The sequence below is a fragment of the Salmo salar genome, chromosome ssa29, assembly GCF_905237065.1.
Source record: "Salmo salar chromosome ssa29, Ssal_v3.1, whole genome shotgun sequence".
In the NCBI taxonomy this organism is placed as follows: Eukaryota; Metazoa; Chordata; class Actinopteri; order Salmoniformes; family Salmonidae; genus Salmo; species Salmo salar.
Window position 1 is genome coordinate 17,160,655 of NC_059470.1, and position 18,294 is coordinate 17,178,948.

The following is an 18,294-nucleotide window of genomic DNA, read 5'->3' on the forward strand; positions in this document are numbered from 1 at the left end:
GGAGGGGGAAAAAAAGAAAATGTAAGTATTCTGGATAACGCTCTGGATAAGAGTGTCTGCTAAATGACTAAAATGTCAAATGTTCTTTAGACTGTATATGACTGAATATATAGGGTCTTCTTTAGACTGTATATGACTGAATATATAGGGTCTTCTTTAACCCATAAATCTAAGCCATGTCTTCATTATCAATGTCTGCAGCTTTGAATCAATGACAATTTTTTTTTTTTTTTATTCCCCCAAAACATTCACAGACAAAAGACAACAGACAGACGCACACAAACATCAACGAAATCAACCCTGCCCAGACCCACATGGTCCCACCGCCTCAATCTCCAGGGCTTGCAAGACTCTATTCCACATGACTTCAAACTGCACCACTCTGCCCTTCTCTGTCGCCCACACCCTTTCAATATTCAAATAATAATGAATTTGACTCTTCCACCGTCCCAATGATGGACGATCACTTGACTTCCAGTTTTTAAGCAAACGTTTTCAAAATGATTGACAAGAAAAGTACGGTCGAACCCACTGGGTATCTCACCGCAACCTCATATAACATGTCTTGAAATATGTAGACAGACGGATTAAAAGTCAATTGATATTGTAAAACTTCTGAAGGCCAACTTCCTAACTCTGCCCATAACTTTTGGACTTTATATCACTCCCAGAAGGCATGAATCACTGAGTCACTGTTAGTTTTACTCTTAAGACATGACTCTGCCATTGGGCTGTAGAATTTGTGAATTGTCTCTTTTCTATAATAAATGATGTACATTAGATTTTACTGGATTTTTGTTAATTGTCATTTTGTTAAAGTTTCAACATTCCCTACACCTCTTGCCAATATCAGTTATTTTTAGGTCTTGGGTCCAATAGTTACTTTTTTCTAAGAGATTGTCAATTGGATATGCTTTCTGCAAGGATTTATAGAAAACGTACCTATCGTACGAGTATCCTTTTCTGTGTCAAATAGAAATAACTCAACATTGCCCTGATGCCCAAAAGATTTCAGCTCAAGATTTTGTGTTATAAAACTTTTTTTTTTCCTTCTCAAATGTCTTTGAAAATGCCTATATTGGTTAGTCCAAAATGGCTTTTTAATTCTGTCATGGAAATAATTGTATTTCCTGTTACCAAGTCATTTATGGTTTCTATGCCTTTAGTTTTCTATGTGGGCCAATTTATCTGTGAATTCTGAAAAGCTATCCAAGGATTGTTCCATGGGGGTGTGTTTTTAGGGAGTGATATTGGTTCTTGTAGAATCTGTTTCATTTTCTTCCATATTGTTATAGTGTTCTTAACTATGAAGTTGTTCATGTTCTTAGCTCCATCCTTCGAAAACAGACACATGAAAAGATTCTGGGGATGAGCATGTACCCACTGTTAACAACAGTAAAAGCCTTGGGTGGCGTGTTGATACAATTTTGATACAAGGCTGGAAGGTTCATCCCCATATTGTTATTGATCTTCTTTCTCTTTTGCACCTCAGTATCTCTACTTGCACATCATCATCTGCACATCTATCACTCCAGTGTTAATGCTAAATTGTAATTATTTCGCCTTTATGGCCTATTTATTGCCTTACCTCCCTAATCTTCTACATTTGCACACACTGTACATAGATTTTTATATCGTGTAATTGACAGTACGTTTGTTTATGTGCAACTCCGTGTGGTTGTTTTTGTCGCACTGCTTTGCTTTATCTTGGCCACGTCGCAGTTGTAAATGAGAACTTGTTATCAACTGGCCTACCTGGTTAAATAAAGGTGAAATTAAAAAAATAAAAAGTTAAAACCACCCTCAGACGTTGGGACATGAAAAACGTTCCTTTATATTCTATGAGTTGTCTTATGGCCGAGTATACTTTATTAAAGAATGTCTTCGGTGGGGTACACCTGTGTGTAGATTGATGAGGGACATTTTTTGGGATCCATTTTAGAATAAGGTTGTAACGTAACAAAATGTGGAAAAAAGTCTAGGCGTCTGAAAACTTTCCGAAAACACTGTATAAGCATCCTAAGTATTTAACATTGGTCCACTTAAAGGATTGCTGTATATCATAAGTTATTCTTTGTCTTATTGCAATTGTCTGTTTTGTTCTACATTAATTTTACAAGGCAGGCATTGTTTTCTCAATATTAGTCAGGTATAAATCAGGAGATCATCTGCAAATAAGTTTAGTTTATATTTACCCAAACTGATAACTGTTACTTTTGGGTCCTGTCTAATTCTTTCTGCAAGCGGTTCAATTACCAGTGCAAACAGGAGGAGGGAGACAGGACATCCCTGTCTTGTACCCCTTTCTAAAGCCATTTCATCAAATAATGCATTATTTTTGTTTATTTTTACTTTTGAATATGTACATAATTTTTTTATTAAATGTATTATTTGAGCTGGAAAGTTGAAGGCTTCCAAAGCTTTGAATAGAAAAGGACATTCACGACGGTTGAAAGCCTTTTCGGCATTAACAGCTATTATTGATAAATCTACATCTTGTTTTGTAGCATATCGTATTATACTGAAACATGTTCTTGTATTTGTTTTTTAATAGGGGTGTGAACGTTTAAACCACGTTGGGATCCATAACTTTAAGAAAAATCCTAAAAATAATGTTTTTTCCCCCACATAATTAAAACCACAGTGTAGGGCCTCCCGAGTGGTGCAGCAGTCTAAGGCACTAAATCGCAGTGCTTGAGGCGTCACTACAGACCCGGGCTCGATCCCAGACTGTGTCACAACCGGCCGTGACCGGGAGTCCCATAGGGCGGCGCACCATTGACCCTGCGACGTCTGGGTTAGGAGAGAGTTTGGCCAGGGGGGTGTTACTTGGATCATTGCACTCTAGCGACTCCTTGTGGCTGGCCGGGCGCCTGCAGGCTGGCTTCAGTCGTCAGTTGAACAGTGTTTCCTCCGACACATTGGTGCAGCTGGCTTATGGGTTAAGCGAGCGGGTGTTAAGAAGAGCAGTTAGGCGGGTCATGTTACGGAGGACGCATGACTCGACCTTCGCGTCTCCTGAGCCCGTTAGGGAGTTGCAGCAACGAGACAAGATCGTAATTGGATCGCAATTGGATATCACAAAAAGGGAGTAAAAAAATGGTTTTATTCACAGTACAATTATGATAAAACATGATTTTCTGTGTTATTGCCGAACTAGACTATATGGCTATGAAGGCCTGGGGAAAGTTGTGTAATTTAAATAAAACCAGAGAGGAAGAATTTGTGAGGCATGCAAGACAATTAAGGCATTGTGAGATGCAGATTACTATGACATAAGTGCACGGTTCTGCCTGCCCCTCCTCTCTCCCTCGCACTGGCCTGCTCTTTCTCTTCTAAATCTTCTTCTAGATTTAATAACCCTGAAGAAAGAAAGCTGTAGGATCAGTCAAACTGTTATTTAATTCTGATTTATATACACTTCCATAGAAGCTATTAAAATTGCTATTTATCTTAAATAATTATAACTGGTTTGGCATGTACAGTTGAAGTTGGAAGTCTACATACACCTAGGTTGGAGTCATTAAAACCCGTTTTTCAACCACTCCACAAATTTCTTGTTAACAAAGTATAGTTGTGGCAAGTCGGTTAGGACATCTACTTAGTGCATGACACAAATCATTTTTCCAACAATTGTTTACAGACAGATTATTTCACTTATAATTCACTGTATCACAATTCCAGTGGGTCAGAAGTTTACATACACTAAGTTGACTATGCCTTTAAACAGCTTGGAAAATTCCAGAAAATGATGTCATGGCTATAGAAGCTTCTGATAGGCTAATTGACATAATTTGAGTCAATTGGAGGTGTACCTGTGGATGTATTTCAAGGCCTACCTTCAAACTCAGTGCCTCTTTGCTTGACATCATGGGAAAATCAAAAGAAATCAGCCTACAAACCTGACTCAGTTACACCAGCTCTGTCAGGAGGAATGGGCCAAAATTCACTCAACTTATTGTGGGAAGCTTATGAAAGCTTCCCCGAAACGTTTGACCCAAGTTAAACAACTTAAAGGCAATGCTACCAAATACTAATTGAGTGTATGTAAACTTCTGACCCACTGGGAATGTGATGAAAGAAATAAAAGCTGAAATAAATAATTCTCTCTACTATTATTCTGACATTTCACATTCTTAAAATAAAGTGGTGATCCTAACTGACCTAAGACAGGGAATTTTAACTAGGATTAAATGTCAGGAATTGTGAAAAACTGAGTTTAAATGTATTTGGCTAAGGTGTATGTAAACCTCCGACTTCAACTGTATTCTTTTTGTGAGGCCTCAGAGGTGTTTACCAAGTTTATTTACCATAAAATAAATAGTATGCTTTATTTGAGTTTAACCTGTAGTCTCTTCAAAAGTAAAAGATCATATTCCTGCTTAAGTTCCAAAAATGTATTTTCTTCTTTACTTTGTAAATGAAAGAAAAATAAATAATTAACTCAGATTTAACTCTTGCACAGTATGAGATTATCATTCCCCTGATGTACACCTTAAAAGCATCCCAAATTATTTTGGGGGTTGGCTTTTCTCTGTCGTATATGTCTACATTTGTAATGGTAAAGGTCTTCTTTATTTTTTCGTTTACGCATTTAATACATTTTGGGTCTTGAAGATGCACTCTGTTCATCCTCCATATTCTGTCGCTAAGTGTATTTTATTTTGGTGTAATTAAGCATGATACAGGAGAATGATCCAATATCACTGTATCATAATAGTTCAATTAAATAAAATCTTAATTTGTGAGAAAAAAATAAGTCTCTCATTCTCTAAGAGCTAATGAATAAAACCTCACTGAAAAGTCAGAAGGTAAATCCCCAAGCCACGTGGGAAAAATAGATAGGTATTTACTTAATTAGCCCTTTCCAACATTTTAATTGATAAGGGATCTAGAGGTGCACCTGGTGAAGTCTCCACTCCCTCCACTCCAGAGCTCTGCTCTACCAGATAGTTAATCCCTGCAATCATTCAGCTCTGCCAACAGAGACAAATTTAGTCTAGCGCTCAGGTTAGGTTCCAACCACACACACACACACACACACACACACACACACACACACACACACACACACACACACACACACACACACATAGGGATGGACGTTTGAAATTATTTTATTATTAAAATAATATGCATTTTTTGGGGGATATCCAGATAGTCGGAAAAAAAGAAAAACAAACTAACATTAAGCTATTAACTCTCGACCAATCAGAATGACTCAAATGCACATTGCAGAGGTAAACAGCAGACATGCTGCTTTTCTTTGGTAGTTTGGCTAACAGCAACAACGAGAGAGAAGTCTGATTTTCGCAATGATAGAACTGATTCTGTTACAAAAAGGTTATCTGGTGAGTGTTTTGCATTGTTCTGTGTCAGGTATTATGGAAACTCCATTAGGTGAGTGCCTGTGATTGCTATTTGAAGTGGGGAAAATAGGACATCCTGGAGGGCTAAATGCCCAGCAGTAAGTTAGCTCAATGCACCGTTATAAAAACTACATTCAAAAGTTGGTTTATTAAAACTTGAATTTCAAATGGTATATCCTTGCAGGCCAAAATGTTTCACGGATAATGTAGGCCTACAACATTTTTTCAAAAATGAACAATCACTCAAGTAATTTGAATATTAACGTTTGTTCAGATATTCGATTAACCGTGCCCATCCCTAGTTTGCACGCGCACACGCACAAACAATCAGACAGGAATACACACAACAGACTTGGAAACACTCCAACTACACACACAACAACTATGGAAAATAAACTTGGGTGGTGATTACATGCTCCTGAACCAGCAGAGGTATGATGAAACCAGTCTATTTATGCCTTGGTTGGTTGGTCGGTTCATCAGGCGGTGTGAGATTAGAATGCAGACAGAGATACCTGCTGCAACTCTTCAGGGACCTCAGAAAGAAGGACGGACAGAAAGAAAAGAACCGCACAATGTTTTCGCTGTTTTCACACACTGGAGACACTGACCCAATAGAATTTAAAAAAAAAGAGAGGACAGGAGAAAAAAAATCATCTATTCTTTCTCTCACAATCTCTGTGCACACACACACTCAGATAAAGACACGCAGTGTGTGTAACAAGCCTGCTCTAAACCTTGGGAGAAGAGGCTCTGGGCAGAGCTGAGGATAAGATAGAATAAGATAAAGGGATAGAGGGAGGGAGGGAGAGAGGATAAAAAAAATCCCCCTCCATGAGAACAAATCCTCTGGAAAAGAACCAGCCCTGTGTGTGTGTGTGTGTGTGTGTGTGTGTGTGTGTGTGTGTGTGTGTGTGTGTGTGTGTGTGTGTGTGTGTGTGTGTGTGTGTGTGTGTGTGTGTGTGTGTGTGTGTGTGTGTCAGGCCTGCCTGATTAGACAGATAGAGATCTTAATGATGCTGCAAGTAGCACTGGAAAAATACAACTCTCCTTGTCAACAAAGGCTTTGTCCCAAATGGCACCCCTTTTTTTTTTTTACCATGTAGTGCACTTGACCTATGGGCCCTAGTCAAAAGTAGTGCACTATATAGGGAATAGGGTGCCATTTGGGATGCAGATATAATGGATGGAACATATGCAGCCGGTGTTGCCTGTGGGACGGCGGAGTGTAGAGGAGAGAGAGAGAGAGAGAGATCCATTAGCTAAGGTTTGGTCCAGTGAGAGTAAAGGGGTGAGAGGGTTACAGATGAGAGGGGTTATAGGTGAAAGCGGGAGAGGGGAAGAGACGAGCAGGGGGAGAGAACGGAGGGAGAGGTGATAGTATTCGGTAGAGTGGGGGGAAGGTATGGGTGAGCAGCAGGGGAGTTAGAGGGTTCGTCAAGAGGGGCAGGGGGTGAGGAGGTGAGAGGGGCAGGGGGTGAGGAGGTGAGAGGGGCAGGGGGTGAGGAGGTGAGAGGGGTAGGGGCTCAGTCTTAGAGCCCTGGGTGATGAGGAGCTACGTGATGTGTGAAGTCAGCGTGCCTATGGTTAATAAACAGGACTGATCCGTTCCTCTGCACTCTCCACGACGCGTGAGTGTTTTCCTATCTGAGCAGAAGCACACGTTAGCGTGCATATGTTGTTATCCAAGCGCATGCATGTATTTTGAATGAGTAGGGACACACTGCATGTCAACATCGTCTGTTTCCGTTTCCAGAACATCAGGGGGCTGGTGGGTCAGGAGGGGGAATAGGGGAAGAACTTAGTGAAGTCTTAAGATTAACCGACAGGAAGGAGAGGAGAACAAGAGGTCGCGACCCTGGGGTCACTGGATGTCCGTCCAGAGGATATGGAGCCCCCATCCAAACATGCACACATACACATACCGTGCTCACCACTGGTCATGTGTGACACACAAAAACAAGATCCCCAGCCTGACAGCCCGGTAAACAAACCCAGCACAGATTGTGAGTGAGAGAGAGAGAGATCCGAGTCTGTGTTTTCCTCATCAGCCCTGATTTCCCGTCTCAGCTCAAAAACGTTCTGATTTACAAGCTTTAATTAATATCAAACTACCACAGGTTTGCCAGCTTTATGGTTTTTCACTGCAGGGAAATGTACTCCGTGGATGACCAAATATACAGAGCTAAAATGAAGACGGTGATAGGGAAATGAATTATTGAAAAGCCCGCATGGAAAAGTGATCCAGTCAGAGTTTATAGGGCCACATTTAGTTTCACGTTAAATCACGTTTTACGAGTGGGATTATCAAGGTTTTAAAAACATTACATTTAGGTGGTCAATTTATGGTTCTTTACGGTTCCACAAGCTGTCGCAGCAACAAGGAGAGAGGAAAGGGGGAGGAGGGTTGCAGTGGGACCACTAACACAGCAGAGCCTAGGGGAATATATTACACCGAGAGTTGCTTCTTTGCCTGCGTCCTAAATGGCACCCTATTCTCTACAGAGCCCTATGGGCCATGGTCAAAAGTGCGTTATAAAGGGCACAGGGTGCCATTTGAGACGCAGCCCTACAAGTCTCACATAAAAGGCGTCCCTTCTCTCCCTCACGACACCCTCTCACTGAAGTGCTTATCATGCAACGGAGTGGGTTTCATTGTCCCCCTCGCTCAAAAACCAAAACTGTCAACAATGCCACGGTCACAGCCAGGCCTCCAGAGTACCCGGTAACACAAAAACACCTGCCACAACAGGAGAAGCACGGGACGCAATCACCAGGAGAGCTTAGTTTACACTCAGTTTATCTTTTCATCCATCCTTGTTTCCTTCAACCAGATTTTTCTTTTTAAAAGACCATGTCATTTTCTTGTCCCTCCGTTGTCCAGAATAAACATGGGCAGTTCCACTAATGGCGCCCTACTCCCCGTGGGCCCTGGTCATTTGAGAAACCTCTCTAAAGAGGACCGGGGGACAACATTAAGAAGTCTCCCATGTTGTTTTCCACTGCCCCAGGCCCCAGCTGTAGGTAGTGTACTGTGGTTTATTGTATTGTGAAGCCAGGCAGGTTGTGTTAGGGTTCAGTAGTTAGGCAGTGGGTCGAGTCCCAAACGGCCCCCTATATAGGGCTCTGGTTAAAAGTAGTGCACTATGTAGGGGATAGGGTGCCATTTGGGACGCAAAAGCGAGAAGCCTTTAGTTTCCTCTGAGCTGAACTCCAGCAGGCAGCTAGCTACTGGCCGGACGGTGTTTTCATTGTTCCCCTGCAATTCCTAACCTCTCAGGAATTCCTGCCTCTACCAGGAAATATGGTTTACAAGAACAGGCACCAAGCCTAGGCATCCACGTCACTAACCTAACCCCCTTTTCCCCCCTGCACCCTCCTGGTAATGTCTTCCCCTTTGCCTCCTTATACCCCTTTTCCCCCTGGCAGATCCTCCCGGCTCGTCACTCCGGAGTCAGACCGCAACCCCCAAAACAGTCACACATGCCCTCTTGGTCCAGAGTCTGAAACTGTCTGCCTGTGTTTCCCAAATGGCAGCCTATTCCCTATAGTCAGCTACTTTTGACCAGGGCGCATAACCCCTGGCCCGTGTTGATATTTGGATGTTAGACATAGATAATCCAGATAATATCAGACCCTTCATGTGAAAGTTCCTCTCAGATTTCCTGCAGTGCAAAAGGTGCGTGGCTGTTGACCTTCTTTCTCAGAGCCACGTGACGAGAACGTGGATTGTTCACTGTTACTGCAGAGTTGAGGACCTCAAGGATCAGATGCTTGGATGAAGTGCGTGTGTTTCTAATGAAGAGCATCAGATGAAAATGATCAGTCAGGGCTCTCTCTCCCCAGCCCCAGGGTTGTTATTTCATCCCCAGATGATGACCCCCCCCCCCCCCATAAGAGAGACGAGGAGAAGTAGGCCCATCTCTTTCTCCCTCCCTCTCCCTCTTTCCATTCCTCCCCATGTCTCAGAGAGGGTACCTTACCTTTCATCAACATCACATGAACCTCTCAGCTTGAACATATTCAGGCCTTGGAGATGGCAAAATGTCCCTTGTTTACCACTGAACTGTGAAGCTACAGTAGTTTGGCTGAGCAAATGCGAAGCTGCTTAAAGGGATTAAAGGGAATATATATGAAACATTTCATAACTACTTGGCAAAGTAGCGTAGATAGAAGTATCACTATCGATAATACTGATACATAAATAAACACATGTTTGATTTCCTGCCAGTGCTTCAGAGCCAGCTCCTTGAATGAATCCCAGTCACAGCACCGTAGGGGAGGCGGAGGCAGGGGTTGCACTCCCAAAAACACAGGACAGAGAGAGGACACTCCCATGCTATTTGTGATCCCCAGATGGCACCCTATTCCCTACTTAGTGTGCTACGTTTGACCAAACGTTGTGCACTATGTAGGGAATGGGGTGCTATTTGGGACATAACCATTGCCTCTATCCAGGCCATTCCATTCTATCTCAACCCAATTATGGAATGATGGTGGGATGTTTTCTAGGAAGAGACTATTCCAGAAGGATTGCTCTGTATCAAGCTAAGAGTCCTTCCTAGTTCCTCGTCTCCCTCCATCCCTCTTCCCCCCTCCATCCCTCTCTCCTTCACCCCCCATCCCACATTTCTCCCTCGATCCCTCGCTCTCCTTCCCTCCCTACATCCCCCTCTCTTTCTCTCCCTCCCTCCATCCATCCCTCTCTCCTTCCCTCCCTCCAGTCCATTGGAGCCATCTGTGGAGCAGAGGGATGGATGGAGGGAGGGAGAGAAAGAAGGAAGGGATTGAAGGAGGGAGAGAAGAAGGCATAGAGGAACAGAGGAATGTCTACATACAGAACATGTGGTCTGGGAAATAACCTTCTTAATGACACACAACACAGTGCCTCCAGCCCCCCCCCCCCACCACCACCACCACCACCACCACCACCACCACCACCACCATACAGGGAAAGGAAAGCAAAGTCTTGGGAGAGTAATGTGGAGGGGAGCCATGGTGGTCAGGACACATAAGACACAGTCTTGATCTGGGGCCGTATGTATCAAGTGTCTCAGTGTAGGAGTGCTGATCTAGCATCAGGTCGTCCCCCCCCCCCCGTTAGTCTCCATGTAATTGTATTCATTGTGATCCTAAATGCAAAACTGATTCTGAATCAGCACTCCTACTCTGAGACACTTGATGCATACGGCCCCAGTCCCGAGTCTGACCGGTGGTTACCTCCCAGGTTGTAAATGACAGGTTCAAAAGCTTCCTTCACATGTATGCAGACTTAATAACACATTCATAATCACAAGTTATGAAAAGGCCCAGAGTTTTCCTGTTCAGATCTCCTTAGAAAAACTCCCGGACCATGCTTATTAAGCCGCCTTCGCTGTCATTAACGAGTCTAGCCAAACATTGTCTAACAAAGTGAGACATAAATAACTCTACAGACAATTCATTTATAAAATATGCTAACAGCTTTCTCAAGTTGCCTCGCACACATAGACAGGCATCCAGGACCCAGTGTGCATTTTTAAACAGCAGTGGCCCTCCGTCCTTCCTGCCTTTGAGCCTGGCTGTTTTCTTAGTAATGCCATTAAACTGACAGAATGTCATTCTTATGGCCCAGCCAAGTCCTGCATTACCGTTCAGGCCAGGCAGCATAGGGGAGTCCACTCCAGACACACACACACACACACACACACACACACACACACACAGCGGTTTGCAGGAGAACAGCTGTGTGCCAGTACGGGTGGTTTTGATTTTCGGTCCACCTGTGTCTCTGTTGACACCTGTTTCTGGGTGTATTGGTTCAGCTTTTGGCAAAGAGCTCAACTCCCAGGTATTTGCTGTGGAGGTTCTCAGACCACTTTTATGGATGGTATGAGAATCACAATAGAATCATCTTTCAAGTTCGATTGATCGCCCAGACACTGTGTTCAAGCCACATTCACATGGCATGTAACTTGCAAAATCCCAGGGAAACGTATAGTTCTAGTAGGTTAATATTTAACTGTGTATTATTTGTAAACACTTAGATATCAGAAAAATACATCACAGAATAGATTTAATCACAGAATAATAGGCCTTCATCTAAATCGCTCAGTGGAGTCTTGTTACAATAAAGGAAGCCTTGTCTTTTAAGTAGCAAAAAAAACGATTATAAAGTTGTATTATTGAAAGAATCTGAGAATAGGATTAAACAGTCACACTGGTCTCAGAAAGTCACAGAGAAGAATGCCTTCCTTTATGCTGTTGCTGCTTTCCTAATTTCTCACACTTAATCTGAAAAGGTAATCTCCTTTGAGAAGAGGCCTAGGCTACAAACTCTGCAGGAAAGAGACATGCGGATTTTCTGCTGGTAAACCTTCAACTGAGCTAGATAATGAAACAGTGGTTTACTCTGAGATTGACAAATTATAGTTTGAGTTTCACCATCAATGAGATTGACAGGCAATGCACGACTCTGGTTTTGAGGTGAACCGCATGAGTTCTGCTGCATGGGAGTCGGAGGACTCCTATGCCCCTTGCATAATAAATAGGCACGTTTGGTGTCTGAACCTGTGAGATTTCCTGCCGCAAGCGAATATATCTGGGAGATATTAAATAGGTTACTTCATTAAATAATACAACTTTATGAACTCACTGAAAGGAACTCGAGTGTCCCGACATAATCCCGTTCAGTCTTCAGAAGTTCGTTCAAAACACACACTCTCAGGCGTAGCTGTTTCTCCAAATCTTTCCCGCTTTCGCCTTTCCCGTGTTCTCCTTTGCTTTCATCAGTCATGGTGATAACGCAATTCATGGCGATATATTGTCTGCAGAACGTTTGAAATTAAAAAGTTTAATTCAATTGTTGCCGGAAAAAAAAGTTTGCAACATGGTTTAAAAGTGGAGGTGAATCTCCGTTCACTCACTCCCTGGGGTGCAAACGCACTCAGTCCAATGAATAAAAGGCCCTTTATAACACACTGTACGAAACAACCCAAACAAAAAAATCTATTTGACAACTTCGCCGCTATAAACACTCAAAATTCACGATCAAATGCGGAGACCCTCGCTTAGTTTCACACGCCTGCCTGACTGAGAGAAAGGAAAACTGTGAAACACAACAGCGGTACGCGTCTGGACATCAGTCAAACTACTTGACTCCTGTTTAGACCCTCATCCCAGTTCCAGCCTCCCTACTCATTTTCGCTCTTCCACCCATAGAGATAGTTAGAGGACGCAACATTGCATATGTAGTTTTATGGAGTCTATGACCAGTGGCAGGGCCAATTCGATTTTAAAGTAGTACATTTTCTTCTTCTACAACTTCTATGAGATGGTAAACAAACTGAAAGGGTGCATACTACCACCTGGAAAAGGTATGAAGCCAAGGTTGGTGATTTACTGCAAACGTGGTTTTCTCACAAGTATAAATAATTGTCTGACCACCCCCCACCCATGACCTGGATGGAATTATGTCATCCTTCCTTAACCCATAGAAAGTCCCACCCAGTTGACTACTTCAAAATCGTGAAAGTCCTCAATTGCGCTGATAAAACAGGCTTTTGTGCACTAGAGTGCACTAGAGTCCTCTATCTATCTCTATGCTTCCACCCAACCACCACCACCACCACCACCACCACCACGGAGAGGACAGGAAACCAACCCTGGGAATGGCCGCCAGCAGACCCAGGTTATGTCCCCAATGACATGTCCCTAATGGCACTCTATTCCCGACACAGTGCACTACTTTTGACCAGGACCCATAGTGCACTAAATAGGGATTAGGGTGTCCTTTGGGAAACAGCTGCAGCCTGCTACCTTCAGACCAACAGTATGGAGGGGAAATGTTCATGGAATGCATGGTAGAGGTATAACACTAACCTGGACAGACTGTTTTGGAGTTTCTCACTATTTATAGGCCTGCTATCTGGGGTTTAGAAGTTATGTATTAGCCTAACGCAAAAGTTACATTTAATGTGAGAGAGTAGTTATTATTATAATTTTTTAATAAATGTACTTTAGTAATTTAGCAGATGCTCTTATCCAGAGTGGCTTACTTGCAATCCGTCATTCAGGGCAGAGCCCCACCTGTTTTGAGCCCCACATTTTTAGCTAAAATAAATGTTAATATAAAAATTGGGGGGGGGGTTGCCTGTTTTGCATGTTATTTTGGTATTAATACGTGTCACATATCAGTTTGCAAACAATAAAACATTTAATTTTAAAAATCATTGAGTTAATTAAGCCTCCATACAAACATGGTCTCTTTCGCTTTCTTGAGTAAGGCAGCTCCAAAATGCAGGTGTTTCAGCCTAGCTCAGTGCATTCTGTGGTGGTGGTGCAGCCAGCAGAAAACATGGAGCGTAGGGGTTAGTAATGTTCTCTAGTTGCGTCGTGATTGGCTCAGTGTTCTGTCACTCATGGGGACACCACGTCACTGTCAAATCTAAGGGTACAGCTCGAAAATTCAAGCCCTTGGGTGCTGCCATAGAGTTACATTAGAAGTGCCCATCCAAGAAGGCTCAAGGTCATTGGCCACAGATAAAATGACGTCAAATCACGTTATATCTACAGAAGCTTTGATTGGACTGTCAGCATCATACTTTCAAAATCTTAGCTAGCAGTCATCATCATGAATCAAGTCAACAATCTACTGGCAAATCTTTTTTATTCCTTGTCAAAAGAAGAGAAATAATGAAGAGAAATGATAGATTAAATGTATCGGTGCTCATTGGTCCTTGGACATACACATTACAACAACAAGTTGGAAATCGTAAATTCAACAATGAATGGTTTGGAAGGAATCAGTGGCTAACTGCAAGCATTGCAAAGCAATCACTAGCCTGCTATTCAGTGGAGTGGGTGTGTGGTCCCAATTCTGGGTTTAAGGGTCTCTTTTCCAAACTAAAATGATAAACATTCCACATTGGCCATACTGTCAATCCAGCATGATTTCAGCTGCACTCAAAACAACTGTTAACTCAGAACTGGGTTATCTGACATCAGTGAGTTCAAGACAACTGGGAACTCGGGAAAAAACTAGCTCTGACTGGGAAAATACGTTTTGAACGGTCACCCAACTTGGAATTGAAAGTCGGGAACTCGGGCCTCTTTCTAGAGCTACGACCTGAAGATCACTGACGTCATTATGATTCGACCTTGTTTTTTTCCCCAAGTTCCCAGTTGTCTTGAAAGCACCATAAATCCAGAGAATGCCAGACTTTGATGACAAAGTTTGATGACAAAATTTGCCCACGAAGGACCGCCGCGCCACCTTCCTGTTCAAGTGAGCACAGCACAACAAAAATGTATTGTATGCTTGTATGATGTAATATGCCAGGGAAATATGTATACTGTAGCTAAGAAAGTAATACTAAGTGTATGTTGTGTAGTAAACTGTTAGTAGCCCATGTGCCTCACCCTAATAATTTGGTATATCTTACCCTCTTAATTTTTCCTACTGTTCTGACTTGATGGTGCACATGTAGCCTATAACCTGTTTTAGAGAACTGTAATCATTGAATATTGTAAGAGCTTTAATTGTCAATTTATATGCCCCCTTTATTTATCCTACAGTTCTGACATGGCGTACAGGGAGAACACTGTAAGAACGGCCCATGTTCTGAATTCTGTCGCTGTACATTTAAAAAGTGCTGAACAAATAGTTACATTTATTACGTCCGTCCTAGCTCGTTCATTAATGTCTTAATTGAAATTACGGATGACCTCTTATCCGCTTGTCACCCTTATGCCATAGTCTGTACATCTCATTTGTCATTAGAAACAACATTTGTTTAAGCAAGTCAGCCATATCACCTGTTTTTATTAAGCAGTAAATGAGGCTGAATGAACTGCCAGACAAGACTTCTCTGATAGTCAGGTGTAGCAGTGGTAAGGTGTTGGGACTGCTGTTGGGACTCTGCTGTTGAGACAGCTTTATGTAGGCCCTAACGGTTTGTGGGCACCATTTGTCACCATTATAGTGGAATTCATGTATTGTTTAGTGCATCCCCCCCAATTATTTTGTTTTTGTTTGCCCTACCAAGATTAACAATGTTACAATTGCCACTGAGCGCATTCATTTTAAGATATAGGTTTAGACAACCACATATCACACAGTCATAGTAAGTACATTTTTTCCTCAATAATGAAACGGTGGAACTTATCAGATATTTACATACTGGGCTGTTAAGTTGTGGGAAGGAATACAATCTACACCACAACTGACTAGAAACAAGCATAGTCCTACATTTAGGAAATCACTCAATTAATATTGGTTGGGAATATATTTTTGTTGTTGCCAGTTTGGCAGTCTACTATTCATTTGGCATTCACTAAAGTATAGTATCATGTTAAACTTCAGATAGTGGACCGTCTTGACAAAAACCTTGTGAGAATATTTAGTATATGAAAGTTCATCATTACCAGAAAAGAGAAGAATTCACACTTCTGAAGTCAGTGTTATCCATTTATAACATTGACTGATTATCAAAGTGATGTGTGAGGTGACTGCAACCTGGACTCAGGGGTAGAAGCAACGTAGTAAACGAATATTCAGGACACTCAAATTAGTATGATATGTTACGTTTGATGTGGCATTCATTTGTGGATGTCCATCATCCATTTCATATCATACGAATTGTAATTTGTAATGTATCATATGTTATGAATTATAATTGGTATGATACGTTACAAATTTCAATTCGTACAATATATTACGAACTTGCAATATGTATGACATGTTATGAATTACAATTTGTTGTGGCTAATGTTAGGTTGCTAACACTAGCTAGGCTAGGGGTTACAGTTAGGGTTGCTAAACTTTCGTGAAAGTAGTGCACCACAAAGGAAACAGGGCGCCATGTGGGACACAGCCAACGTAAGGTAAGGACAGATATCATTACAACAACTGGATTGGGCTGCGCTCAGAGTATCCTCCCTTGGCAAATCGTGCTGTTAAGACACTGATGCCCTTTGCAACGTGAGAGTGGATTCTCGGCCCTCACTAGCATGAAAACTAAATACAGACTGTGTGTGGAAAATGATTTAAGACTGAGAAGCACACCCTTCTCATTAACCTGTGGTAAGTTATTCACCATTTTTGATGAACAAATAAGGTTTTATAAGTAATATGGTAAAATAAAAAGTAAAATTATTGATTATTATTATATTATTATTTGTGCCCTGGTCCTATAAGAGCTCTCTGTCACTTCCCACGAACCAGGTTGTGACAAAAATTCACACTCATTCGTATGTTTAATAAATGTATCGTATAGTGTGTGTGTGGCAGGCTTACGATGACCCTGGTGCTAGAGGGGATACGCAGCTGGAGGTTGAATGTTTGAAGGGGTACGGGACTATAAAAGGTTTGGGAACCACTGCTGTAGCCTAATCCTTGATCAATGAACTGTAACACAGTATGCAGGTCCCCAGACCAGCACTACTAACAATCACACCATAGTGGTGGTGGTGAGATTTTTTTACATTTTAGTCATTTAGCAGACACTCTTATCCAGAGCGACTTACAGAAGTGAATGCATACATTTTTCTCCGTACTGGTCCCCCATGGGAATCGAACCCACAACCCTGGCGTTGCAAACACCATGCTCTACCAACTGAGCCACACGTGACCCAACCAGACTTACCAGCATTTCAATCCAACATAGCATTTCAATAGTGTTGTGTTGCGGAACGCTTAAGTATTTCATGATCAGTTACACGAAGCGTTGAATTTGACATTTAGAGTTAAAATGATTGTCAGGTGAAACATTGATTGGGTACAGATACAGAAACAGGCTGGTTAGATTGTTCTGACATACACAAACACACAAAAGAGAGAAAGAGACCAACACACACATACTCGTGCACACACATACATTCAGGTACACACTCACTTCAGTGCTTCCTCCCATTTGAAGGGAAGTCTATATTGGACATTTTTTGCCTTGAGCTCCTTTTCTATCTCAATCACAATATTAGGCTAATTTACCCCTTCAATCAGTCTATTCTTCAGATTAGTGTACACCTACTGTGAATTCCAAGTTGCTGGCCATAGTCGACCTTTATCCTCAATCCTTTGAATTGCTGCAGTTTTATTGTCCATTTGTTTTCATCTACATTGGTTTTTAAACATCCCCGGTTTTTCTACCTCTCCCCCTTACTCACTCACACGCACACCACACACGCACGCACACACACACCCACACACGCACACACACACAGATTTAGAGATTAGTGTGGAGGCATTAGGTCTGCATAACCTCCCGTGGCAAAAGTTAACAAACGTTGTCCAGCTGAGGTCCTAGTCAGGCTTTAGTGAGTTAGGCCTGCTTTTCCTCTGTTAAAAGACCCCCTGACTCACACTCACGCTTACACACTCACGCTTACACACACAACAGAGTGTGACCCCTGTAGGAATAGGGGTCCCAAAGCTGGGGTGTCAGGGGACCCACACACACCGTGTGAGTTCTCTCCCTGCAATGCTAAACACTGACATGGCGTCTACTCCTTTAGTACATACTTTGGCCAAACTCTGCAGTAGGCCTACCGTTACAGGTCTTAGGAATGACCTATGCAATTACCCCGTGTCCAACTGGTCAGTACAATCTACCAGCTCGTCCTCTCATCGGTTTCTAAGAGTAAAGTGACTTACTTGACTTAAACTTTTTTTGGTCTTTGGGGAACATAGGTCATTCACAAATATCCTTCATCAGGATCGGTTCTGTGCCGTTTTCTCCACTTGTTTCAAGAATTTTATTGCTTCTCTTAGTTGTGCCTCCACAACCTTCTCCAGCTGTGCCCTGACAAATAGAAATGGTATTGTCAGTCAGTGGACTACTGGACAGAGTCTAATGCCATTATAAACTGGGTGGTTCGAACCCTGAGTGCTATACCACGGATATGACAAAACATTTAATTAAGTTGGTAACCAGTTTATAATAGCAAA

General features: G+C 42.2%; 1 protein-coding gene across 1 annotated transcript in view; it reads right to left on the reverse strand.

Moving 5' to 3' along the window:
* The window catches only part of prex2 (phosphatidylinositol-3,4,5-trisphosphate-dependent Rac exchange factor 2), a 209,451-nt gene extending 196,920 nt beyond the window's left edge, over nt 1–12,531 (reverse strand). The window contains exon 1 of the mRNA XM_014181194.2: nt 12,004–12,531. Coding sequence (XP_014036669.1) covers nt 12,004–12,162 — 159 coding nt within the window. The 5' untranslated portion in view covers nt 12,163–12,531. The remainder of the gene's footprint in view (nt 1–12,003) is intronic.
* Between the last annotated feature and the right edge of the window lie 5,763 nt (nt 12,532–18,294).